The 26,432-nt window shown below is 43.2% G+C and overlaps 1 protein-coding gene across 1 annotated transcript in view; it reads left to right on the top strand.

Moving 5' to 3' along the window:
• Positions 1-26,432, top strand: part of ULK4 (unc-51 like kinase 4) — a 583,905-nt gene that overhangs the window by 556,121 nt on the left and 1,352 nt on the right. Inside the window, exon 36 of the mRNA XM_056128948.1 lies at positions 25,008-25,093. Coding sequence (XP_055984923.1) covers positions 25,008-25,093 — 86 coding nt within the window. The remainder of the gene's footprint in view (positions 1-25,007; positions 25,094-26,432) is intronic.

The following is a 26,432-nucleotide window of genomic DNA, read 5'->3' as shown; positions in this document are numbered from 1 at the left end:
GCCCACATTTTGACTAATTGGTGCCTGATGGCTTTAATCATGTAAACCAAATATGCTTTAATTTTCATGTCCATTCAATTTTTACTCTAAGTTTTATCAACTTGAGGAGATTTTGGCGGCCCCCATGTGTCACTGGAGAGTCCCTGAAGTTGAAGGTGAAGTTTGAGGGCAGAGCCAGGCAGAGAAGGCAGTGAGGAGATTCTGCCCAAGCGTCCACACCTGTTCTGGTTCATGGCACTGCCTGTGTGTAGCAGTATTCTAACACTTACTGAGGAAGTTCCTGAGGTGATGCTGAGTTTCATGGAGGGAGATACCATCTCTGAGATCCAGGAAGCATGTGAGTCACTCACACAGCAGGCCATCTCTCTGTGTCCAGCTTTTTCTGGCTTAGGACTGTGGATCTATATATGGGATTCAAAGTCACCCTTCTCATGTCTTGACTAGAAACATTGAGTCCAACCCATGCTGAAGATTGTGGGATGTTGGTCCAGTCTCCAGGCCCAGCCAGACTGATCTCTTTATGTGTCTCCATCCCTGAGACCCTCTTCTCTTAATTTACAGTTGCAAACTTGACACCCTTGCAGTTCTTTGTTATGGCTGCCCTGAGGACAAGATAGCTAGGCCTCAATCCCAGGAGATCTGCCAAGTCTCCCTTTCATATTTCAGAATGTGGTGAATTCATGATGGCAGCGGTTACTGCTCCATAGAGTGTGCCACTATGAGCAGAACTAACAACCAGCCATAACTGACTTTCCCCGCAACTGAGCTATGAGTTTGGAGAGGAGATTTGAAGACCTCACTCAGCTAAGTGACAATTTCATCCTGTATTGAAAAATAATTTTTTTTAAATCAGAGTGTTATTCATGACTGAATTTAAAAGTTATTAAGTTATTCGTGACTGGGTTTCAGGCATACATATTTCTCCAACACCAACTGTCTACTTCGTCCAGCAGTGTCCCCTGTTTTCCCATTTTCCTGCCATCACCCTCCCTCACACACACAAACATACACACACTCGCAGCCTGCCTCTATAGCAGGTACTTCCCCCCCCCCCCTTTTCGGTACTGTGGTTTACAATACTGTTACTGATCAGGTATCGTGCATATCATTTTATCTCTTTTAACATCTAGACTGATCTATAGTGACCACTTCCCTCTATCATTGTCATATCTCCTTCTGTCCTATCTCCCCCACTCCTCTCACCAGTGGCAAGCTTCATACTAAGGACCAGTTCTCCTACTCTTCATTTCTATTGCCTTTGGGCTTTTGTTATTCCCCTACTATGTTTCTTTATATCCTGCATATGAGTGAGATCATACTGTGTCTGTCTCTCTTCCTCTGACTCATTTCACTCAGTTTGATACTCTCTAGATCCATCCATGTAGCAGAAAATTGCATGCCTTCATCTTTTCTTGTGGGTGAGTAGTATTCCATTGTGATATGCACCAAAATTTCTATTTCGTCATCTGTTGTTGGGAATTCTGGTTGTTTCCAGATTTTGCCTATTGAAAATAGTGCTGCAGTGAACAAACATATGAGTGCAAATTGCTTTTCTGCAATGTGTTTTTGGACCCTCGGGGCATATTCTCAGCAGTGGAATTGGCGGGTTGCATGAAAGCTTAATCCCTAGTTTGTTGTTTTTTTGTTTTTTGTTTTTTTATTTTTTTAATTGAATCACTGTGAGATAGACTCTTGCAAAGTTGTTCATGATTCGTTCAGTCATACAGTGTTCCAATACCCATCCCTCCACTAGTGTACACTTCCCAGCACCAGTGTCCACAGTTCCCTTCCTAGTTTTTAAGGAATGTTCATATTGTCTCCGAAGAAGCTGAACCAGTCGACATTCCCACCAGCAGTGAATGAGGCTCCCTTTTTCCTCTGCTTCCACACCAGTACTGATTGTTGTTCTTTTTGATGAGTGCCATTCTCTCTGCTGTGAGGTATTTCATTGTTGTTTTTATTTGCATTTCCCTGGTATTTAGTGAAATGTTTAGTGAAAAAATAAGCATTTTTTTCATATGCCTTTGGGCGGGGAAGAGGCACACTCAGGGGTGCTCAGGGCTTATTCCTTGTTCTGTGCACAGCAGTCACTTCTAGCAGGGTTTGGGGAACCATATGGGGTGCCAGGGATGGAACCCAGGTTGGCTGCACATAAGGCAAGAACCTACCTGATGTACTGTGGTTCAGCCACTGCAGGTGTCTTCTGGCTATTTGCATAATAGCCAGAGAAGAAGAATCTTTGAGGAAGCTTCTGTTCATCTCTTCTCCTATTTTTTTTTATGAGTTTGATTTATTTTATTGTAAAGTTCTACCACCCATGCTTTATATATCTTGAATATAAGCCCTTTATTGGATAAGTTGTGGGAAAATAATTTCTCCCTGGTGTAGGATATCTTTGTATTTGGGTCATCATTTCCTTTATGGTGCAGAAGCTTCTAAATGTCATACATTTGTTAATCCTTGCTTCCTCTCACTTGATCAGTGGTGTTTCATCCTTAAAGTTGCCTCTGGCATGGATGTCATGGAGAGTTCTGCCTCTGTTTTCCTCTTTGTGCTTTATAGATTCAGGTCTGATATCAAGATCTTTAATCCTTTCTGATGGGACCTCTGTGCATGGCATTAGAAAGAGGTCTGAGTTTGTTTATTTATTTATTATTTATTGCATATGGTCAACCAGTTTTCCCAACACCACTTGTTGAAGTGAAAAATAATTGGTAACAGAAAATAAAATGTGCCTCTAAGGACTAGAGACAGAGTACAGCAGGTAAAGCATTTGTCTTGCATGCAGCTGACATAGGATTGATTTCTGACACTAGAGACAGTCCCTAAGTCCCACCAGAGGTGATCCCTGAGCACAGAGCCAAGCGTAATCTCTGAGCGTTGCCAAACTCCTGCCCCCAAAATGTGCATCAGATAAGTCAATTGAAAAGATAACTAGTAATTGCCAGTTTATTTTCCCTTATCGTGGAAGTAAGTGGCATCTGGTGTCCCATTTTCAAATGGATGCTTTCAACGCCCTCCTTGTCCTCTTCTTTGAAAAGTATTTGAGTGACTGTTTCTGAGAGAAATCTCAAGGTTTCTATAGCCATTTTACAGAGCCTAGAATGCACACCTGTATCTCCTCCCTACCCACAAAGGGACTGTTTAGACACTTTGCCCTGCAAGAAAGGGATAATGCTTGGCTTGACACCCCCACCTCAGTAGTCATGGAGAATAAAGATCCAAGCAATGTCTTGGCGGGGCCAGATTGAAGGCATACTCAAAGGCAAACAAAAGGGAGCAGGCAGGGTGCAAGTCCCAGTTGCCTTCACCTGGGCTCTTTGGCTGCCTGCTCTGGCCAGGCCTGCTTCTACTGCCTCCATATCTCCATCAGACTCTTCCCCAACCTCAAGACCTGCCAAGCTGCTGCTCTTTGCTGCCTGTAGACTACAGGTCCCCCGTCTACCATCATAGCTCATTCTTTGACCACTCCTCCCTCAGGGACACTGTTTGGCCACCCCACCTCCCTCTCACGGCCACCCTCTCTCTGCTCTGATTCTTCATGACGCCTACTGTGGTCTTCATTCCCCTGCGTGGTTTGGGCACTTGAGTTCCTCACAGCAGAAACTCTGACTTGACACTACTATGCTGTCCCCAGAATCTAAACATTTAGGGTTAATGCTTAGCAGGTGCTCAGTATACCTTGCCTTCTCGACCACAGGATCACTTAATATTGTAGGCCCCTACACAACTGTCAAAAAGCACTTCTTGGTTTTTCTGTTTTATAAACTGACTTACCATCAGTGTGTAATACGCCAGTATTGGTTCAGGATGTGGTTCAGGCATATCACTCCACACTGAGATGGGCACATACCTCACCCTGTCTATCGCCACATTCACCACTATCACATTCAGCCCTTCCAGTCCCTCTGCCTCCCTTCCCCTTTCCCTCAGGCTACTCTGCTTCATGTTTTTCTCAGACTATTCTTTTTTCTGTTTTGCTAGGGTCTCTTGGTTATTTGTATTCCACATAGGAGAAAACTTCCCCTGCAGTTGTGTTTTTCACTTTCTGCCTTATTTCCCATAGCACAATCACCTCACTTTCTAGTCATGTTATTTTGTTAGGAGCTAATTAGTATTTCATTGCCTGTACATATCAGAGCTTTTCAACCCGTTTAGCCATTGATGGGCATTAACATTGTTTTCATTTCTTTGATATTATGAATAATGCTATTATACGCTCCTGCGAGCACACGTATCTTTTTGAATTGATGTTTGTAAATTCTTCAGGTAAGGGTATAAGTCTTTTATTGCTGGATTATATGGCAGCTCTATTTTTACTTTTTTGAGGAATTTTTGTTCTGTTTTCTGTTGAAGTTTAACTAATTTGAATTCCCACCAACAGAATATGAAAGTTCTCTTTTCCCTTCATGTTTCCAGTCTTTGGATTCAAGGTTTTAGGGGTCCTCCCAAGTAGTTCTGAGGAGGAGGCATGCTGGAGACCACTCCCAGAATTACATGATTCAATGCTCAGGCTTGACTGCAGGATACTCCTTGGGTCCAGCAGTGCTAGGAGCCATTGGGGCTATAACCAGTAGAGCTTGGGGAACCACGTGCTGCCAGAGATCTAGCACAGGCCTCCACATGCCAGGCATTCACTCCATCCCTTTGTGCTTTCTCCAGCCCTGTCTTTAATGCTTTTGATGTAGACCATTTTCATCCATGTGAGGTGAGATGATAGCTCATTTTCATTTTGATGTGCATTTCCTTATCGGGTGGTGCTTTTCCATGTGCCTACTGGTCATCTATATGAAGATGTGTCTATTCATAATGTCTGCCCTTTTTAATATTTTGTTTATATGAGCTCTATACATATTTTGGTTATTAATCCCTTATAGAATGTATGATGTATTAACAACTACCAATCAAAATAATTTTGCTATACAAAATTCTTTACATCTATATACACCTGGGCTGGAGCGATAGCACAGCTGTAGGGCGTTTGCCTTGCCTTGCATGCAGCCAACATGGCCAACCCAAGTTTGATTCCTCCGCCCCTCTCGGAGAGCCCGGCAAGTTACCGAGAGTATCCCGCCCTCATGGCAGAGCCTGGCAAGCTACCCGTGATGTATTTGATATGCCAAACACAGTAACAACAAAGTCTCCAATGGAGACGTTACTGGGCCCGCTTGAGCAAATCAATGAACAACAGGAGGACAGTGACAGTGACAGTGACTATATACTCCCATTTGATTTTTTTTTGTTTGTTTTTTTGGTTGTTTGTTATGTTTTCTATTCCAATAAAGTCAAATCCTCAATGGTATTTCTGAGGTTGATGTTTATGAGCATATCCTCTGTGTATTTTTCAGAAGTGTACTCTGAGCATATTTCAGGCATAAAATTAAGGTTATTAATCCATTTTTTAAATAATGTTTGTCTATGGTGTTAGTCATCTAGTTCTATTAATTCTTTCCATGTGACTATCCAGTTTTCCCCGAGTAAACTTTGCTAAAATGTCTTCTCTTTCTCCTTTATCTGCTCTTGATTTCTTTGTCATAAATTAACTTTCCATATATGTGTAGGTTTTTTTCTTTGCTATCTATTATATCACATTGATCTCTGTGTCCATTTTTCTTCTAATACCATTTTTGTTCTAATGATTGCTGTCATTTCACAGTGCAGTTTGAAGTTGGAGAGGATGATACTTCCATTCTCCTTCCCCCACCTCCAACTATTCTGGGTGGTCTTTTGCATTTTAATACAAATTGTAGAACTGTTTGTTCTCAAATGAGTTTTTATGGGCTGGATGTAGTAGAGAGGAACTTACTTTGCATGAAACTGACACCAGTTTGATCCCCAGCTTTGCATAGTTCCCCCCAAAATCACCAGGAATTATCCCTTAACACAAAGCCAAAAGTGACCCGTGAGCACTGCCAGGTGTGCCCCTGTGCTCACCAGAAAGAAAAGCAACAAAAACAATTGTCCATGTGTATTCATCTCATGAATGAATGACTTCTCTTCTGCTCATTGGTATCTTACTAGAGTGAGGGCCTCAGGAGTGAAGGCTGGTTGTAAAGTTTTAATAATACCAGAAGCCTCAAACTTAGGTTCCATATGCATTCTATATCATTGTAATCAAGCTCCACTTTTTTTTTTGTTTTCATGTTTTTTAACCTAATAAGTTTACCTTGCTTTAGAGCACTTCACACTCTTGTGCTTCATAGAGCTGGCAATTTTAGTACCTCTGCATTGAATTAAAGTATGCACATTTTGAAGGGCATAATGCTAATGTACACTTAATAGACAATGGTATAGTGTAAACATAACATTTATATATACTGGGAAACCAAAAAATGTACAGTACATAGAAAATTCTCTATATCGCTAATCATCAGGGAAATGCAAATCAAAACAACAATGGGAGATCATTCTTACACTACAGAGACTGGCACATATCAAAAAGAACAAGAACAACCAGTACTGGCATGGTTGTGGGGCGAAAGGGACTCTAATTTATTGTTGGTGGGAATGATGATTGGTCCAGCCTTTTTGGAAAACAATATAGACATTCCGCAAAAAACTAGAAATTGGGCTTCCATTTGACCCACAATGCCACTTCTGGTAATATATCCCAGGAGTGTAAAGACACACAGCAGAAATGCCATCTGCACTTCTGTATTCACTGCAGCACTATTCACAATAGCCCAAGTCTGGAAACAACCCCAGTGCCTGAGAACAGACCACTGGATAAAGAAACTATGGACGACTCTGCAGTTATTAGGAAAAATGAAGTCATGAAATTTGCTTATAAATGGATGGACATGGAGAGTGTCATGCTGAGTGAAATGAGCCAGGAGAGGAACAGACAGACATAGAATGACTGCACTAATTTGTGGGATTAATAAAACAAACAAATCATAGTATGAAACTAATACCCAAGGTCAGTAGAAACAAGGTCCAGGAGGATTGGTCCATGGTTGGAAGCCTATTTCAGGTACTGGGGGAGAAGGCAGTTGGAAATGATCCCTCTAGATTAAAGAACTGCATGCTAACAGTAGGTAAAGGAACAAACATGGTAACTTCTCATACCTGTATTAGAAACCATAATGCCCAGACAGAAGGAAGGAGAGAGAAAGAAGAAAAGTGTGGGGAGAGTGTGGCCGGAGGGAAACTGGGGACATCAGTGGTGGGAAATATACACTGATGGCAGGTTGAATGATTGAACATTATGTGACTAAGACCCAATCATGAACAGCTTTATAACTGTGCATCTCACAGTGATTCAATTTTTTAAAAAGGAAGGAAGAAAGGAAGGAAGGAGGGAGGGAGGGAGGGAGGGAGGGAGGGAGGGAGGAAGGGAGAGAAGGTAAGGGAGGGAGGGAGGGAGGAAAATAAAGAAGGGAGGAAGGAAGGAAAAAGGGAGGGAGGAAGGAAGGGAAAGAAAGAAAGAAAGAAAGAAAGAAAGAAAGAAAGAAAGAAAGAAAGAAAGAAAGAAAGAAAGAAAGAGGGAGGGGGAGGGAGGGAGGGAGGGAGGAAGGGTGGGAGGGAGGGAAAGAGGGAGGAAGGGAGGGAAGAATCAGTGAACACATAGGTTCAAAAAAAAAAAAAAACAGTGCAGAGGACTCTGTTGCCCTAACTGCTTATTGTCTGAAAAGAACCTGCCTTCTCTCCTAGGTGTACCCAAACACAATGAACATGCTCTCCTTTGCTAATCGATAAGGGCCCAATCATGGTAGAGTGGCTGACAGTCCTTACTAGGTTAAGTGAGGATTTGAGGAGAGAAGGAAATCTTATTTAACCTATTATTGTCCAGTTTTGCTTCCTCCCCATTCGACAAAGTTCCTGGGAAGCACCAGAGCAGAAACTGTTGAGCCTCTTCCACTTGCCCTATCTAATACTTTCCTACTTGTGTGTCTCTCTCTCTCTCTCTCTCTGTCTCTCTGCCTCTGTCTCTGTCTTTCTGTCTCTCTCTCTTTCTCTCTCTCTCTGTCTCTCTGCCTCTGTCTCTGTCTTTCTGTCTCTCTCTCTCTTTCTCTCTCTCTCTCTCTCTCTCTCTCTCACACACACACACACACACTCACACACACACATTCAGTGATTTTCTTGTCAAAAGACACCTCTGTCAGACCTCCCATCATGTTGCTAAGGATTGACTGACGTTTGTTTGGATCACGGTTGCCTTGTATCTGCTCACACAGCTCCTCGCTCCTGTGATCAAGGTTCTCACACCTAACCAAGTCCCATGTTGGTTATTACCGTGAATATTTTTCCTTGTGAGGAAAGATTCCAGTCACATCCCATGATTGACATTCTTGTGCCACTGCCTGGGGAATTTATTCTCTCGTGTTTCTAAGCATTTGGCTCAGTTCCTCTGGGAAACAGTATGGCCTGATCTTGCATTTCACTGGAACTTTTTCTGGGCCAACTTCTAGCTGATTCTTCTAGCCACAAGAGGTCCACAGTCATAGTTCCTTGCCAATTAAAACTGTTTATTCCTCATTTATTTTGGTTCTGGCAGTTGCAGTTAGTCAGTTGAATATGGCCTTCAGGATTTCCCAAACTGTCTATGTTATATTCAACATTTCAAACTGACTGGATTTAATGGCCAGAAACTGTTGTAATTACAAACAGTTTCAAAGCAATAAGGGCATTTTTTACTACCCTGGAGAGAGCCGAGAGAATTGACTGACCTAAAATGAAGACAGTATAGATGGATCGTTTCCTTCTAGAGAATAATCATGTCTTTATGAAAAGAAAAACATTCAAATCCTCAGTATGTCATTTCCACAGCCACTGAATTGAGTGGGTGTCCAGCAGCACAGCTGCGAGCTTGGACAATCGAGAAGGAAGGTATCAGCAGGGCTGAGTAGCAAATCAGACCCAGGAGGGCATACAAGGAAGGTCAAGAGCAGCAAGATGGCCCTTCACAGGGGTGCATCTCGGTGACGTCCCTTCACTCAAACCATTCGGTCGTTTGCCTTCCCTTCATCTCCCTTTGCTGGCTGCCTTTCCTGTTCTGGAAATAGCAGTTGGGAAGAGAAGGTTCTCCAGGCTGCTCTCTGAAGCGGAGCAAACTGAGCTGCCCGTCTCAGGGATGCAGGCTCCTGGAAGCTGGACTTAGCTTCCCTTGCCCCCTCCCCCCCATGCTAGGCAGACTCTCAGCAATTCCTACACCTGTGGGGAGCTTCCGTTTCCACCTATTCCAGTCACTTAGACACTGGCCCTGTCTAAGTCAGATGTTCTGTAGCCAGAAGACCATAGCGGAGGCAGAGGGCCTGGTGGCTGGGGATGAGGGGAGAGCAGTGGAAGGAGTCTGTGGATTTTGGGTCTCCTCTCACCTTCCTACCTACACACAGTCTCACTCCTTCTCTAAGTGGGAGCCTGGAGGAGTTTCCCTTTAGGGTCACAGTGAAGAGAACAGGCCATGATGGCTAACTGTGGTTCCCTGGAAACTCTTGGCTCACTTCCCTTCACCAGGAGGTGGTGCACACAGACTGTGGGAGCAGGTGCCAAATAAAATGAATGGAGTTCTCCACATCAGGGGCTGCTATTCACTGATTGTCTTTATGTTCGCCTGGTCTTGTTCAGTGAACACCTAGAACGCTTGGGCTCTGTGTTGGGTGCCTTTTCCCCACTGGAAGGATCAACACCAGCAGTGATGGGGAGGACAGCGGGAGAGGCCCACAGCTGCGCAGCGTGGCTGAGCCTCCACACAAGCTCCCCAGCACGGGAGCAGCAGAGCTAGCAATGAAGTACCATGTCATGGAACCACCCGTCAGGCAGCAGCTGGCCAGGGGGTGCTTCTCAGGGTGTGAGGTTGGCATGGTCTCTCCAGGGTGCTTGGCTCCTGTAGCTTGGTGACTGTATCCAATCTTGCACTTCTGTCATGTACTTTCTGCTGAGTTGGGAGGCTGTGGGCAAGTCTCACGAGCTACTGTAAGCCTCCATTTCCTCTTCTGTGAAATGGGCATAGTAATATTTATTTCCAAAGATTGTCAAAAAATAAGATAATGTGTTTGAAAACTCTGAGTTCTTCCTGAGCATATTAGGCATGCTGAAATGTTGAGGTTCTTTCTAGACCCAAATGCCAACTTTTGGGTGTTTTTTTGTTTGGTTGGTTGCTTTTTTTTTTTTTCTCTCAAGGCCCCTTGGCTCAGTCACTTAAAAAAAGTTAAATTCCAACAGTTTATACCTGAGACCTGTTTTTCCCCCCTAATTTCTATGGAGGTGCCATGATTGATGATTCTGCTAAAGTTTTATACATACCATGTTTGAGCAACAGATCACCCTCATCAGAGTATCGCCCTCCACTAATGTTCCAGGATCCCCCCAACACATGCATATTCCATCAGCTCAGTTCTCTAGACCAACTCACCGGCCCTGCTATCTTTATCCATTGGTTATTTCTATGTATCACACATAGGAGAGAGACCATTCTTTGTCTGTCCCTCTCCTTCAGACTTCACTCAGCGAGACACTCTCTTAGTTCAATTCACTTAGCTTTTTTTTTTTTTAAAGCTCTGTCCACATGTACTTCTTCTCCCTCCCAAAAGTTCAAGAGTGACAAGTTCTTTTTGTTCGGGGGCTGGGAGGGAGTCACACCCAGTGATGCACAGGAGTTACTCCTGGCTCATGCACTCAGGAATTACTCCTGGTGGTGCTCGGGGAACCATATGGGATGCTGGGAATCAAACCCAGATCAGCCGCGTGCAAGGCAAACACCGTACCCGCTGTCCTATCACTCCAGCCCTGACAAGTTCTTCTTGAGTGCCTATGGAAGGAAACTCATTGACATCCTTGAACAGGAGGTACTCAGCATTTTTCTTTCTATCCTGCCTCAAGTTTCTCCAAAGTTGAGTCCCTATGTTCCGGATGTCACCACTTCCAAAGGCCTTGTTGCTGCTGTAGTGAATTAAAACAAATTTACTACCTGTGCTTCAGGTGACGTGGTAGAATTCCTCCATTGTGGTCTATCTGGAACTGAAAATGGTGCAGTCCTATATCTCTGTTCCAGTCAGGGAGTTCAGTGTGTGATCTCCATCCCCCTCCTCAGGACCTGAGTTCATGGGAATCAGGACCAAATCTCAGTGATCACGGCTTTGTGTCTGGATATGCCCCAGTTTGGGCTCTGACCAAAACCCCTCTCACTTACTGGTGTTCAACAGATCTACTTATTGGTCCTCGGGGATCCCTCTGGATTTCTTTCTCCCAGTCAATAGCCCTGATCAGAAGGTGTCCTCGCTTGCTTTCCTGGGAAACATAAAGTTTCTAAATAGACTCCAAAGAGGGTAGAGGTACCACAAGGCAGTGGGAGGCTATATATGAGAATATTTTCTTCCCACCCCAGATACCCTTAGCACGAGTAAAGGCAAGAGCAGTGAGTGATCTGAGAGTCTTGCTTTAACTTGTGTGAAAGGGGAAGGCAACTCCAGCTTCAGGAGAAACTCAGAATGAGCCATGGCAGAAAGTAGTGGTGAAGGAACAGGGAATGGTGCCAGATTCCATCTTGTTGACCAGATGTTCCTCCCAGTTCCATCCTGGCACTGGTGACACAGGATGAGCATGTCTTGATGTGCAGTGGCTTTGAAGTAACCTAAAAATCTGGGCTGAAGAAAAGACAAAATATACAAGTTTAAGAGAACCAAATAAAGGGGTTGGACAAGCTAGGTTTATTTTTGAAATTTCAAATCTCCTTTTAACTCTCTTGAAGTAGAGTTGTCATAGTTACCTGCTTGTTTCCACTTGCATTAAGGAGATCTGAGGAATTAAACTAATCCTGCCCTGTGTGGAGTGTGTGTCTGCAACAACGTGGTGTGGAGCACCTGGGCCATGTGCACTGCTGTCAGCAACGGCTCCGGGTGGTTTGGTCTTTTATTTATTTTTTTTTTCTGGGCTGTCACTGTTGTCTGGGCCTGTCCAGAGGAACTCACTTGGTTTCATTTTGCCACATGCATTAAGGCTCCCAAAAGATAGAAGGAGATGATAGTCTTTATATGCTCGTAAACCAAGTTTCATGACCTGCCGGTCCCTGACTTGTCACAGCCACCATCCCAGGCCTATCTCTAAATAGAGATGGTCACACCAGAGTGTTTTACGAGCTGCATAGGGAGGATGCTGAAAGTAAATTCATGATGTGCCACGTGATGGAAACTAAAATACCATCCTGTGCGCTCACTTTTCAGGCCTATGGGGAGGAGTTGTGATTATCAACTCTGTCCCCCCAGGGGCCACTTGATCTGGGGCCAGCCATGTCCTTTCTGTTCCCACAGCCTCACCCATGAGCTGAGGAGGCAGCTTCTGGTTCCTGCTCTCCACCTGGGGGGCACTAGATGGCTTCTCTCACTGGTCTCCACCTGAAATTCAAGGAGAAGCCAGACCCGACAGCAGAGTGTGGTAGACAAAAGAACCCTGCATTTAGGTGATGAGTCTGATGGGAAGGATGAGATCTGATTAACACCAGCCTTACCTTTCAGTGTTTGGATGATCCCAAGTGATGTGTGAATGATGAGTGATGTCACGCCCTTGGTAAAGCATCTGTAGCAGAAGGTAGAAGAGAGTATGTGCAATTCCCCAAAGTATGTTATTTTCTTTGATGCATAGCAACATATGAGCAGAAGAGGAGAAATGATCTTTGCAAGTTGATCTTAGTTCTATATGCTAATCCTCCATTTTTTCGCTTGGCTTTGGGTCTGGGACCACACCCAGCCACTCTCAGGGGCTACTCCTGGCACAGTGCTTGGGGGTCACACCCAGCCAGAGTTCAGGGCACCCTGCAGTTCTGGGGAGTGTACCTGAATTCAAACCATGGTTTCAAGCCCTCTGAGTCATCTCCCTGGCCAAATTCCCTCAATTTTTATGTGATTATTCCCTCGAAGATTTGTTTTGAAAAGTTCTTGTCTCCCAGGTGAGTGGCACATATTTGGATAACTCCTGTTTCTATTTTGATTGATTTCATCCATCCAGCTACCAGTCAGCTGTCTTGGCAGCATGATATCATGACTGGCACTCACATTCAGTTGATGTATTTTTATCATAAAACAGAGAAATGTGAGCAAGGCATGACTCTCTTTGCAGGAAATGGACACCTGCCATGTGATATTTTGAAATAATGAAACACACTTATGGACTCTTAGAGGCACAACAAGCTCTGCTGCAGTACATTATTGCAAAATAAAATTGAGTTTGCTTGTCTTCAACTACCAGAATGAACTACCGGCAAAGGACATTGTTACTCCACGAAGAAGACACTGTGTTTATAACTTCATGACCAGTCTTGCATCATTTATTTCCTGAGCATCTGTGGAGTGCTCTTTCTTGACTATAATCATAGCCATGAGTAGTTCTCCAACAGTTACTTAGCCATGTGGATCCTGATTTAAGTGAACAAATATCACTGTTACTTTCCCCTCGTTTAGAATAGTAAGGAGTTTGTTTTGCTTTGGGGCGACATGTTTTGATGCTCAGGGTCTAGACCTGATCTCATGCTTGGGACTTACGCCTGGCTGGGCTTGGGGTACCAGAAGGGTGCCAATAATTAAACCCAAATTCAGAGCACCTGCACACGAAACTCGAACTCTTGTCTGTTGAACCATCTCTTGGGCCCTGGGAAGGAGAGCTTCCCAGGGGAGTCATGCATCCATCTCTGCCTAGGTAGCTCAAAGGTGGCATAGATGGACTTGTCCCTCAAGCCCGTGTTCTCCCTTGAACATACATCTTACTTTCATCTCTGTTTCTTTGTTTCTCCTATTCTCTTCTTACACATTTCCCATCTTTCTTTCCTCTCACATCTTTCTAAATAAATTTGAATAAAAACAATCTTGTGCCACAAAAAAAATAAGAAGAAATAGATGGAATGACTGTGTGTGCAGATCCAGTTTAATTTTTAGGTTCATGTAAAAGGTATAGAAGGTTAAAGACCACTTTGGAATACTGTGGGATGTTTCTAAAAGAAGGTGGATTCCCAACACCAATTATAATCTTCAGTGACCCCTTCAAGGAGAAATTGTGATATTTTTAAATACTGAAACTTACTGCTGGATTATTTTAGAGGCACTAGAACCTCTACTATAGTACATTATGGGGAAATGAGAAGGCCTATTCATTGTGAAGTCCATTGAAATCCTAATATTGAAAGCTTGGCTAATTGTAGAAGATTGGCATCATTTGCTTTGGTTGGGGGTTTTGGGTCACATTTCGCAGTGTTTAGGACCTATTCTTGGCTCTGTGTTTAGGGGTTATTCCTGATGGTGCTCAGAAAAAAAAAACATATATAATGCCAGGGATTGATCCTGGCTCAGGCACCTGCAAGGCAAGCACCCTATGCACTGTACTGTTTCTCTGGTCCATAAGAAGAATGGCATTGTAACCAAAAAACTTAGCTTATAAATTAAAGCTTTTGTTTTGGGTGTCTGGGGACCTAGTTTAAAAGGCTAGAGTGCAAGTGTTGCATGTAGGATTCCTCAGGGAACCCCACACCCAAAGTTCTCTCAGGGCTAACTCAGGAGGATCCTCTGAGTATTGTGGGTATGGCGCCAAAACCAAAAAATAAGGGGGGAGAAGATACATTTATCCAAAATTTCCCAGATTTCTCTTTACTGATGTTATACTCTAAAACTACAATCAGACCTATAATAAGTCATGTAGGAACACTGGCTTCATTTTCCCTTTTTTCTGGCTGAAAGAATCTTGGTCCCCCCCTCTTTTTTTCAGATTTATGATTTAAGGTCTTTTGTTTGTTTGGGGGCCATACCCAGCAATCCTCTGGGCCTATTTCTGACTATGTTTAGGTTAGGGATTAGTCCTGATGGTACTTAGGGAACCACAAGGTATTGGGAATTGAGCCCGAGACTCTTACATGTTAAACATGCCCTCAGCTCTTTGAACCATTTCTCTATACTAGAGTTTTGATATAGGGTTTTGTGCTTTTTTTTAATGTGGACTTGCCTTTTTTTTTTCAATTTGCATGGGTAAAACACCTAGAAGTGCTATTGCTGAATCCTATGTTTAACTGTACCAGGAACTGCCAAAATATCTTGTCAAGTGATGACTGTACCATGTGGCACAGCAACCAGTAATGTAAGTGTTATTTCTAGTCTGCATTCTGGCCAGGATTTATTGTTGTTGTCAGTTTTGTGAATTTTAGCCTTTCTAGTTGGTATCTAGTCGTTTGAAATTACAAATTATAATTTTAATTTGTATTTCCCTAATGACCATGATATTAAGTTTGTTCTCATGGGTATTTGCCACCCAAATACCTTCTTTGGTGGAGGGTCTTTAGATGTTCTCCATATTTTTAAGTATTGTTTCGTGGGGCTGGGATATAACACCAGAAGCAAGGTGCTCGCCTTGCATATGATCTCTTTATATAAAAGTTCTCTATCAGCTATGTGATTTATATATTTTTTAACCATTCCCTGACTTACCTTATTCTATTATCAGTACTTCACAAAGAGTCATGTTTTTGTTACTGATACAGTTTAGTGTGTCTGGTGTTTTTTTTCAGGGATCATATAAAAATGTGCCCCAAGGTCACATAAGATTATTTTTTATATAATTTTTATAGATTTAACACTTAGGTCAGTTATCTAGTTTGAATTATGGTTTACATTAGGTATGAGATATGTAACTGGGTTCATGTCTAGTGCCATTTGTTCTTTCCCTTATTCAGTTACCTTTTTCACATCTATCAAAACTTGACATGTTTACCTGGTCAATTCTGTACCATTAATCTACATGTTTTTCTCTCTGTCAATCACATTCTTGTTGTTACTTAGCAACACAGTAGATCTTAATAGTATGGTTTCTTCTTTTGCAAAATAGTTTAGCTGTTCTAGTTCTTTTGCCTTTCCTTAAGTATTTTATTTGGGGAAGTGGGTTTGGGGACCACATCCTGGGTGCTTAGAGGTTACTCTAAGCACAGTGTTTGGAGGTTGCAGCTATCCATGTTCAAGGTACCATGCAATGCTAGGGTTTCATACATGCCTACTGTATGCAAAGCATATGCTCAGCTCATTGAGCTGTTCCCCTGACTATCCATGAGTAGTTTAGAATTAACTATTCCATATATACCAAAAAAAATCCTGCTGGGATTTTAATGAGTATTGTATTAAACATATGTTTGGGAGAATAATAAAGAAAATAGACTACTATTATATTTATTATAGAGTGTTCCAATTCATAAACAGAATACATCCATTAACTTAATTTTTCCCCTTCATTGTCACTTTGTAGTTTTTAGCATTCAAACCCCAAGGACATATTTTTAGATCTAAACTTTTAAACACATTGTGAGGGCTCTTATATCCCATAGTACATTTGCCATAACTTAGTTTACACCCCAAAAATATGGTATATTTTGAAATGTTTTCACTTGTAATGGAAAAGAATATATACATGTATTCTCAGTGGTTAGGTGAATGTCAAGTAGATTAACTTTGTTAGCTTTTGTGTCCCTTCTGATTGTTGTATTAATATCACTGAAATAAATTTAAAAATATACCACTATAATTAATGATTTTTCTAGATTCAGTGCTGTCACTGGGTACATTTAAAATTTAGAGTATTTTCCTGGATGATCTTTTTATAAAAATAAAATTTTTGGAGGGAGCCACATCTGGTGGTGCTCAGGGTTTACCCCTGCCTCTGAGTTCAGGGTCAATCTAGACAGGCTTAAGGGACCACTTGGGTGCCAGGGAACAAACCTGGGTCATTCTCATGCAAGGCAAAAGCCCTGCTCACTCTCACTTCAGACCCTATAAATACTAATTCTTTTTTATCTCTTTGTCTCTAATTAGGATACTGGCTTTATATCTACTTTATATCAGCAGTGCCAACTTTCTTTGGTCACTGTTTATCTTTTTCTATTCTTTATCCTTTGGTGGTTTCATGACTTTGTGTTTTAAAGTAGCACTGCACTGTCCTCCCGTTGTTTATCGATTTGCTCAGTAACATCTCCATTGTGAGACTTTGTTTTTACTGTGTTTGGCATATTGAATACGTCACGGGTAGCTTGCTAGGCTTTGCTGTGCGGGCAAGATACTCTAGGTAGCTTGCTGGGCTCTCCGAGAGGGGTGGAGGAATCAAACTCAGGTTGGCCAGGTCGGCCGCATGCAAGGCAAATGCCCTGCCTGCTATGCTATCGCTCCAGTCCATTTTAAAGTATACTTTTTTAAGAGATATATTTGAAAAACCTTAGTTCTGATATACTTGGGTCTACATTTACCAAATTACATTGTTTTGGCCGTTGGGTTTGGGCTCTTTGCTTACTATATAATTCTGGCTGTGTTTGGGGTACTAGATAGTGGTGCTGGGGATTCAACCAGGGTCAGCCACATGCAAGGCAAGTGCCTTTCCTCCGGGTTACCTTTCTGACACAACCTCATTACTCTTGATTTCTTCCTTTTGTTCTTCTGCAGGTGGAGGTGTGCAAGCAGGGATACAATGGTGTGCAGGGCTTACTTCTGGCTCTATGCTCAGGAATTACTACTGGCAGTGCTTAGGGGGCCATTTAAGGTGCTAGGGATTGTACCCAGGTGGGCCACATACAAGGCAAGCATTTTATCTGCTGTACTATTGCTCAGACTGCCCCTTTTGTTAATTTTTTTTCCCTGTTTGGGTTTCAGTTTGCTGCACTGGTTTTGTAGGGGTTTTTTTCTTTTTTTTTTTTTTAACATGGAGGATAGGATATCTAGTTTGGCACCTTGCTCTTTTAATATAAGTTTTGTAAGTTTTAATATAAGTGCTGTAAGTTTTCCTCCAAGAGCTACTATAGCTATATCTCACAGATTTTAATTTGATATATTATCACTTAACAGTATCTTGTAATTTTCCCTGAGATGCATACACTCTTTGCCCTTTGGATTGGGTGGAAATGTATTATTTAGTGTCAAATTAAAGCTATCTTTGTTGTCTTCTTGGTTTCTAATTTTATTCCATCATGATAAGAATATAATTTATATGACTTCATTCTTTCATATTAATTGAGATATGTTTTATGATATAAAATATTGTATACATTGGTAGATGACTATTTATATGCTATTTCTATTCTTGAAGGGGAATGTATGTTTAGTGTTACTGGGTTTAGTGCTCTCTTTAGAGCCAGTTGGCTGATGATGTTATTCAGTTCGTCAATATTCTTGCTGATTGTTTTGGCCTATTTATCCCATATGTTACTACAAGAGTAGTTTTGAGGTCTTCAACCACAATTGCTCTGTTGTAGGCATCACATCGTCTGTCCTGCACAATCATTTTTATTTTTATGGATCAGGCCTACAACATGTGAGATTTGTGCTGTATGAGCTACACCCATTCCTTAACTCAACATAACCTTTTTATTAAAATATTATGTGCATATTTATTGTTGCTGGTTTTATTTGTTCTTAAGTCTACTTTGCCTGATATTTATAAAAGCACTATCATTTTCTTTTTATTTCTGTTTTCTGGTATGGTTGAAGGTGTTTCTTATCTTTTTTATTTTAACCAAATTATCTCACTATATTTGAAATAAGATTCTTGTAGAAATTATCTAGTTGGGTCCATTTTTTAATCATGTAGAAAATCGCTGATTTTCTGTATATAAATTTCATTGAGTATAATTGCTTATATATTTTTCATTTGTCTTTTATCCTGATTTTGTTTTCTCACCTCTCCTTTCCTGCCTTTTTTGTTTTAAAACTATAACTTTGCTTGTATGCTTTTTTAAAGGGATTGCTACTAGGACTATGTACTTTTTAGAGGTTGGAGCAATAGTATAGCAGTAGATACTATCTGCTTCCTATTAGTAGGTAGGGTGCTTGCCTTGCACGCAGCCAACCCTGGTTTGATCCCTGGCATCCCATATGGTCCCCCAAGCACTGCCAGGAGAAATTCCTGAGTGCAGAGCCAGGTGTGACCCAAAAAAGAGAAATAAATTTTAAAAAAATGTTTAAAAAATTAAAAATAATAAAATACTTTTTACAGTTTATTTCTAAGTCAACAGTTTTTACCACTAAAGTAAGAATGTAGAAATATTACTGCCTTAAAGTTTCCTATTCTCTGTCCCCTTTAAGGTCCAGTTATCTTATATGTTACATCTACATACATTGTCATTGTCACTGTCACTGTCCTCCCATTGTTCATCGATTTGCTCGAGCAGGCCCAGTAACGTCTCCATTGGAGACTTTTGTTGTTACTGTGTTTGGCATATCAAATACATCATGGGTAGCTTGCCAGGCTCTGCCGTGCGGGCGAGATACTCTCGGTAGCTTGCCGGGCTCTCTGAGAGGGGTGGAGGAATCGAACTCGGGTCGACCATTTTGGCTGCATGCAAGGCAAACGGCCTACAGGTGTGCTATCGCTCTAGCCCACATTAGAGAGGTTTTTTTTCTTTACCACCAAACATATTTCAAAGAATATTAATATTTTTATGTTTACCTAATATGCAAAATCAAACAACTGATCTACATCCTCACTCCTTATATTCCAAGTCTCATTCTGATATTGCTTCTGGAATATTTGAATAAATTCCTTTAGAAATTCTTTTTTTTTTCAAGATTTGATGATTTTTTTTGTTTGCTTTAATTTTTTTTTTATTGAATCACTGTGAGATAGACCAATAAAAACTGTTCATGATTGGACTTCAGTCATAATAATATTCCAACACCCATCCTTCCTCCACTGTACATTTCCCAGCACCAGTGTCCTCAGATTCCCATCATCCCCCACCCCCTACCCCCTGCCTGCCTGTATTTCACTTTTCTTCTCTCTCTCTGTCTCTCTCTCTTTCTCTCTCTCTCTCTTTATATATATATATACATATATATGTATATATATATAATCACCATGAGATTGAGCATTACAAAGCTGTTCATGATTGGGTTTCAGTCATACAATGTTACAACCCCATCCCTCCATCAGTGTAATTTCCTAGCACCAATGTTCCCAGTTTCCCTCCGAGCCCCCCAAAGCCCCCCACCCCAGCCTGCCTCTATGGCAGGCACCTCTCCTCTCTTTCTCTATCTCTTTTTCTTTGCCTCTCTCATTTTAGGCATTATGGTTTGTAATACAGATGCTGAAAGATTATCATGTATATCCCTTAACTTACTTTCAACATTCAGTTTTTGTCCAGAGTGATCATTTCTAGTAGTTGTCATACTGGACCCTTCTCTATATTAACTACCCTACACCCCACACACACTCATGGTAATTTCCAACCATTGACCCCTTCTGGCCCCTGTTTTCCCTGGCCTTGGATAATAATCTAACACTATTTTGTTTTTTTGCTTTTTGGGTCACACCCGGCGATGCTCAAGGGTTACTCCTGGCTCATGCACTCAGGAATTGCTCCTGGCGGTGCTCGGGGGACCATATGGGATGCTGGGAATCGAACTTGTGTCGGCCATGTTGGCTGCGTGCAAGGCAAACGCCCTACCCGCTGTGCTATCACTCCAGCCCCTCTAACACTATTTTTTTAAAAATCCCACAAATGAATGCAGTAATTCTGTATCTGTCCCTCTCCTTCTGTCTAATTTCACTCAGCATGATACTCTCCGTGTTCATCCATTTATAGGCAATTTTCATGACTTCGCTTTTCCTAACAGCTGCATAGTATTCCGTTGTGTAGATGTACCATAGTTTCTTTATCCAGTCGTCTGTTCTTGGGCACTCGGGTTGTTTCCAGATTCAGACTGTTGTAATTTGTGCTGCGATAAACACAGAAGTGCACATGGGGTTTCTGCTGTGTATTTTTGGCTCCCCCTGGTATATTCTCAGAAGTGGTATTGATGGGTCAAATGGGAGCTCAATTTCTAGTGTTTTGAGGAATACATAGTTGATGGGAATGCCAACTGGTGCAGCCTTTTTGGAAAGCAATATGGACATTCCTCAAAAAACTAGAAATTGAGTTCCCATTTGACCCAGCAATACCACTTCTAGCAATATACCTTGAGGGTGCAAAAAATCACAGTAGAAATGATATCTGAACCTGTATGTTCATTGCAGCACTGTTCACTATAGCCAGAATCTGGAAACAACCCAAGTGCCCGAGAATAGACAACTAGTTAAAGAAACTTTGGTACATCTACACAATGGAATATTATACAGCTATCATGAAAGATGAAGTTATGAAATTTGCTTATAAGTTGATGGTCATGGAGAGTATCATGGTAAGTGAAATGATTCAGAAAGAGAGTGACAGACATAGAATGACTACACTCATTTGTGGAATATAAAATATTATAATATAAGACTAACACCCAAGGACACTTATGCCTGGCTTTGTGCTCAGGCATCACTTCTGCTTAAGAGTACTAGATGCAGTGCCAGGGATCTAACCAGAGTTGGCTACATATAAGACAAGCACTGTAACCCCTGTCCTATTTCTCTGGCCCCTTTAATAGTCTATTTTAATACTGGTTTCAAGCATCATTGCTTGTTTCAGTGATTGCTTTGTGGGAAACTGATTCCAGTTCAGTCCCTGGCATCTCATGGTCCTCTGAGCACTGCAGTAAACAACCTCTGAGCATTGCCCGGGTAGATCCCAAAATGCCACCTCCACATAATATTACATCATGAGAGACTGTGCTTAGAGTTTTGTCAAAACTCTAAGTATTGACACATTATCTGGACTCTTTGGATCAGACATGTGTGTCCATCTATTCTGGGTCAGTCTGGGAACTGGGTCCAAGTTAGCTTGGTTCTCTAAGTTGGAGGTGGGCCATTTGAATCAGTTCTATGTGTGTAGAGGATGGAGTTCAAATGCAATTGTACGTGTGTGTTTTCTCGAGGTTTTCCGGATTCGTTTTCTCCTACTATGCTCTGGTTTTCTGGTTTCCCATTTTCTCCCTCCCCCTCCCCCCACTTTATTTAAAGACTATGGTATATAAAGTTGCTCAAGATTATATTACAGGCATTCAGTATTCCAACACCAATCCCACCACCACTGTCATCTCCATCCATCATTGTCTCCACTCTCCCAACCACCCCTTTTAGCCAGCCCCCATAGCAAGCCCACAGTAATGTATTTTATATTGCTCATGAAATGATCCAAATATACTTCTTTTTTTAAATTTTTATTAGTGAAACACCATGAGGTACAATTGTAGACTTACAAATTTTTGTGCTTGGGTTTCAGTTATACAATGATCATCCCTCCACCAGTGCCCATTTTCCACCACCATGGGTCTCAGTATCCCTCTCACCCCCCATCCCACCCTACCCCTGTGGCAGGGCATTCCCTTTTGTTCTCTCTCTCCTTTGGGGTGTTGTGGTTTGCAAAAGAGACATTGAGTGGCAATCATGTTTGGTCTATAGTCTACTTTCAGCATGATTCTCCCATCCTGGGAGGATCCTCCCAACACCCTTTATCAAAATATACTTCTGTAAAAGAAAATTTATGAAAATTGTTGTCTTTCACCATGGGGCATTCAGTCCTTGTCTGAGGATTTACTAAGCTGTTGTTGCAAGGTAAGCCTTCTTTGTTGTTTTTATTAGTCAAGATTAGTTGGTGTCTCCATTACATTCTTATCCAATCTGGTGCGCTCCTACTGAGATGTTAGTATTGCACAGTTTGGAGATGTCACTTCAGAAAATCCAGAATATTTACCTGGGCAGTCTGGCCAGAGGTATGGTGGCAGCTGTTGTGGTATGAGTGTGGCTGATGGGGCTTTGGGAGGGCAGGAACTTGGCCCAACCCCCTCCTGAGATGGCCCGAGAGGTATCAGCTGGGATTGGGTATCCAAGAAGTTTTTGCAGCTCTTTAAGCTCTTTCTAGATTTATGAGTCTCTGGAATAGGGCCAGTAGATGACCTTACTTGGCTACATGGTGGCGGTGGCAGTGGTGATGGGATATGGGTGTGGCTGCCAGGACCTCCCAAAGTACAGGAAGGTGGTGGTCTCCTATTTCGTGTGAGGTCTTACTGCTCACTTCTACTATGGTCCTGTCTGGGTGAAACTCTGGAAGAACAAGTGAAAGAGGAGTTTTGGCTGCAGACTCCCAGTGTTGGCTGTTCTTGTTGTGCTGTGGTCACTGTCCTCCCAGCATTTCCTGGGGCCTGTGGCAAGAGAAAATCTAAAAAGGACCTGGAGAGGATTTCTCTGCTTTGAGACTAGGGAATTGCTATTCCCATTCCTAATACCTGGAACTCCCGTTTCTGACCTGCAGTGCCTGACTCTGGGATGTGGGTTTATTGAATTCAAGTTGGGAAACAAGTGGTCAGCTCATCTCCAGTTTGGTGGTGCTTTGAAGTCAGTGTCCTTTTCTAACCCACCTTTTGCTATTTGCTTTTCAGCCTTCTCAAAGAGCTGCACTGTTGTTCAGTCCAGATTTTATAAGAAGAGAGAGGCTGACATTGTAATTTTCCTGTCTTAACCTCTGACAAATCTTATTTTAAAATTTCACTTTCTAATCAACTCACCTTCATATACAAGAACACGGTTGATGTCGTTTGTTAATAGGAGTTCAGCTAAGTGGTCAAATTGCATCATTCTCAATTAATTCTTTTTGACCTTGTTTATGTGCGTATTTATGTCAGATGCTCTTAAAGCTACTTTGCTCTCTTCTTTTGAACACATAATTCTCACTGCATTTTCCTATTTACACCTTCTAACTAGCCTTGTGAGTGAACACAATTGTGATTTCTTTGCATCTTGCAGGATGATTTCTCCCCCATACTCTGGTCCAGGCTAGGGTGGTCAAGACAATGAATCTGGGTGTGACTAAACTGAACAATCTGAAACACAATTTTGAGGAAAAACCAGAAGGACCTCCTCCCTACAGACCACCTCTGAATAAATTTGTGGTTTCAGATATAATTGGAGAATAGCTGATATTTTCAAATAAGCAATCTTTTGAACTCATCAGGTGGGGTTGTCATTCCAGAACAACGTTTAGGAAGTTTCTGCGAGAGGCAAATCTTTGTCAAAGTCCCACCTGTGGTAGGTGAGCTAGAAGTGGTCTCAGGAAGTATGGTGGCAACTCAGTGAAGGGGCAACCTCCTTCCCATGTAACTCAGAATCCACGCGAAGATGCAACTTATCTGACATACCAAGTTGACTCGCAAGGAATACTCAGCCTTTCCTTAGGAACCAGGGTGGTGACAATCCAGCACTGGTCACTGGGATCCAGTAGGAAGACAGAGCACACTCGAGCAATGGAGCCAGGCTCCCTGGGTGTGGCTGAGATGGCCCCTTCGTCCCTGTTACCTCCTCTCTTCTCATGCTACTTGCTCCCCCTTTGAAATGAAGGAGCAACCTATGGTAAAGTATAGCTTTCTGTCAAGTGTCACATATGTTGCTCCCAAACAGTCTCTAAGTAACAAAAATAAAAACAGAACATGAAAAGGAGAAAGGAACTAGAATATGAACGACGAATTAGGAGAAGAAAGCCCATCTCTTTCTAGAATGAGGGTTATTATTAAGTCCTCCCCCACCTCCCACCTCACTGGACATGAACTTATCTTTAGGAGGAGCCCAGAGAGGGCTCTATAAGCCCAATCTGAACCCAGTTCCCACCCAACTCCCCTTTAACCCTAAGAGCTTATGACTCTGCACTCAGGGGTTGCCCAAGTGTTTCTCTCTCTGGTACTTCCAGAATCATGGCAATTAGCAAGGACCCATTTATCAGGGTCCCCAAGAAGTTTAGTTTGTAGTTCCTCTTCTGTCAAGCCTGCAGATCTCATGTATTCAAAGGCACGATCCCTCCCTCCATGTGAAAGAGGTTCTTTTGCACCCAAGTACACAAGGTCTTGCTGACAGCTGGGAGGTTCACTCCCAATGTAATTTGCTTTAACAGCCAAACTCCAGGCTCCCAGAGTCCTCCTGAGTGAGCCATGGGGGTGAGCACCTCACTGATCTGGACGTCTCCAGCCCCAGTGGACTCCCTCCCTCTTGCTCACCCACCAGGACCACCGCTGTCCACCTCCAACCTATGAACAGCAGGGGTGGGGCTCAGGGCATTCACTGTCCAGTGCCACTGGTAGCCTGAGAATCAGGATGCCCATCCAACAGGAGTCCAGTATGAGCCAGCTAACCACTCTGCTCTTTCCCGGCAGATCACCTCCAACCAGAAGCACCTGGAGAGCCTCAGGCACGCCGGTGGCCTTCTGCGGGCTCTTGAGTGGCTGGCCCCGGCTGGTGGGTGAGTAGGCCCCAAAAGACAGACATAGAATCATCTATTCAGGTCCCAGCTTTCATCCTCCCCTTGCTCCTTGCTCCCAGTCCCCTCCACTGCAGGGACCCCCCCACACACACCCATGAAGGCCTGAGATTCCTCCTGGCCTGGGAAAGGTGCTGTTTCGTGGCAACACCCAGCCCATGCAAACATCAGCACCAGGAGCACATTAGTGCCACGGGAAGCCTAGCCAAGTAGGGGTTAGAAACAGCAGCTCAGGACCAGGCTCAGCAGCCCATCCCTGCAGACACAGCACAGTGTTGAGTGAGGAGGTCAGAACCGGCCTGTGTGCTGGCCCCACAATCAAGCTGCTGCTTGGTGGAGGAAAGGAGCCTCCCACGATCCCACTGCAAATCCCCAATCTCTCTCTCTCTCTCTCTCTCTCTCTCTCTCTCTCTCTCTCTCTCTCTCCTGCTCTACTCTTCTCTTCTTTCTCTCCTCTCTCTCTCCTTCTCACCCTCTCTCCCTCTTGGAGAGCTGGGGTGTTGCTGTTGGTCTTTCCTCAGTGCCCTGGGACCAAAGGAAAGCTGCCTGGGAAGGAAGAGCAAGGCCTGTGCAGAGCCCATCTGCAGGTGCTGGGGCTGATCAGGGTGCTGGAGTCGGGGTGTCTGATTGGTTCGGGGCAGGCAGCCACCTCTCCTCCCTGGGTGGTTTCCCCAGAACTGAGGAAGCTGGCCAGAGACCTCACCTCCACCTGGCCCCAGCATTTCCTCGCACTTTTACTCTTCCACTCTGTGCCCCAATGGTTTTGATGTGAATTTGGAGAAAGCTCAATGGTAGCCGCTTTACTGATTCCGTGGAGAGGCGCCACTCCAACCCACCTTTGCACAGTTCTTGTGAGTTAGGTGAGGCGGCTAGAGAAGCCATTTGAGCCCGCCCACCCCCTTTCCTGTTCCACTCCTGCCCAAGGACAGTCTGGCTGATGGGAAAGGTTGCTTCAGGCCCTGCAGGCCCTGGGCTGTTCGATGTGGACAGTGGCTTCCTAGGCTGGGGCACAGCCCTCTGCTCAGCTGCTCTGAGCGCCTGTTTCCATAGACAGCAGTGCTATGCAGAAGTTACTCAGGCAGATCTGGGCTGTGGGAGGCCCTGGAGAGCCCCTGAAGAGTGGCACGCAGCAGGCAGCTCCTGAGAGCCCTTCCTCATTGGTGCTGGGTTTCATGGGATTCCTTGCCCAGCAGGACCTCACCCAACACTCATCTTACAGTCAAAGCCAGGGACAGTGGGGCCGGAGTGATAGCACAGCAGGTAGGGCGATCGCTTTGCACGTGGCCAATCTGGGTTTGATCCCTGGCGTTCCATATGGTCC

This window comes from Sorex fumeus, unplaced genomic scaffold, assembly GCF_029834395.1.
Source record: "Sorex fumeus unplaced genomic scaffold, SorFum_2.1 ptg000072l, whole genome shotgun sequence".
In the NCBI taxonomy this organism is placed as follows: domain Eukaryota; kingdom Metazoa; phylum Chordata; class Mammalia; order Eulipotyphla; family Soricidae; genus Sorex; species Sorex fumeus.
Note: the sequence above shows the minus strand (reverse complement) of the source record. Positions and strands in the feature narration are given on the sequence as shown.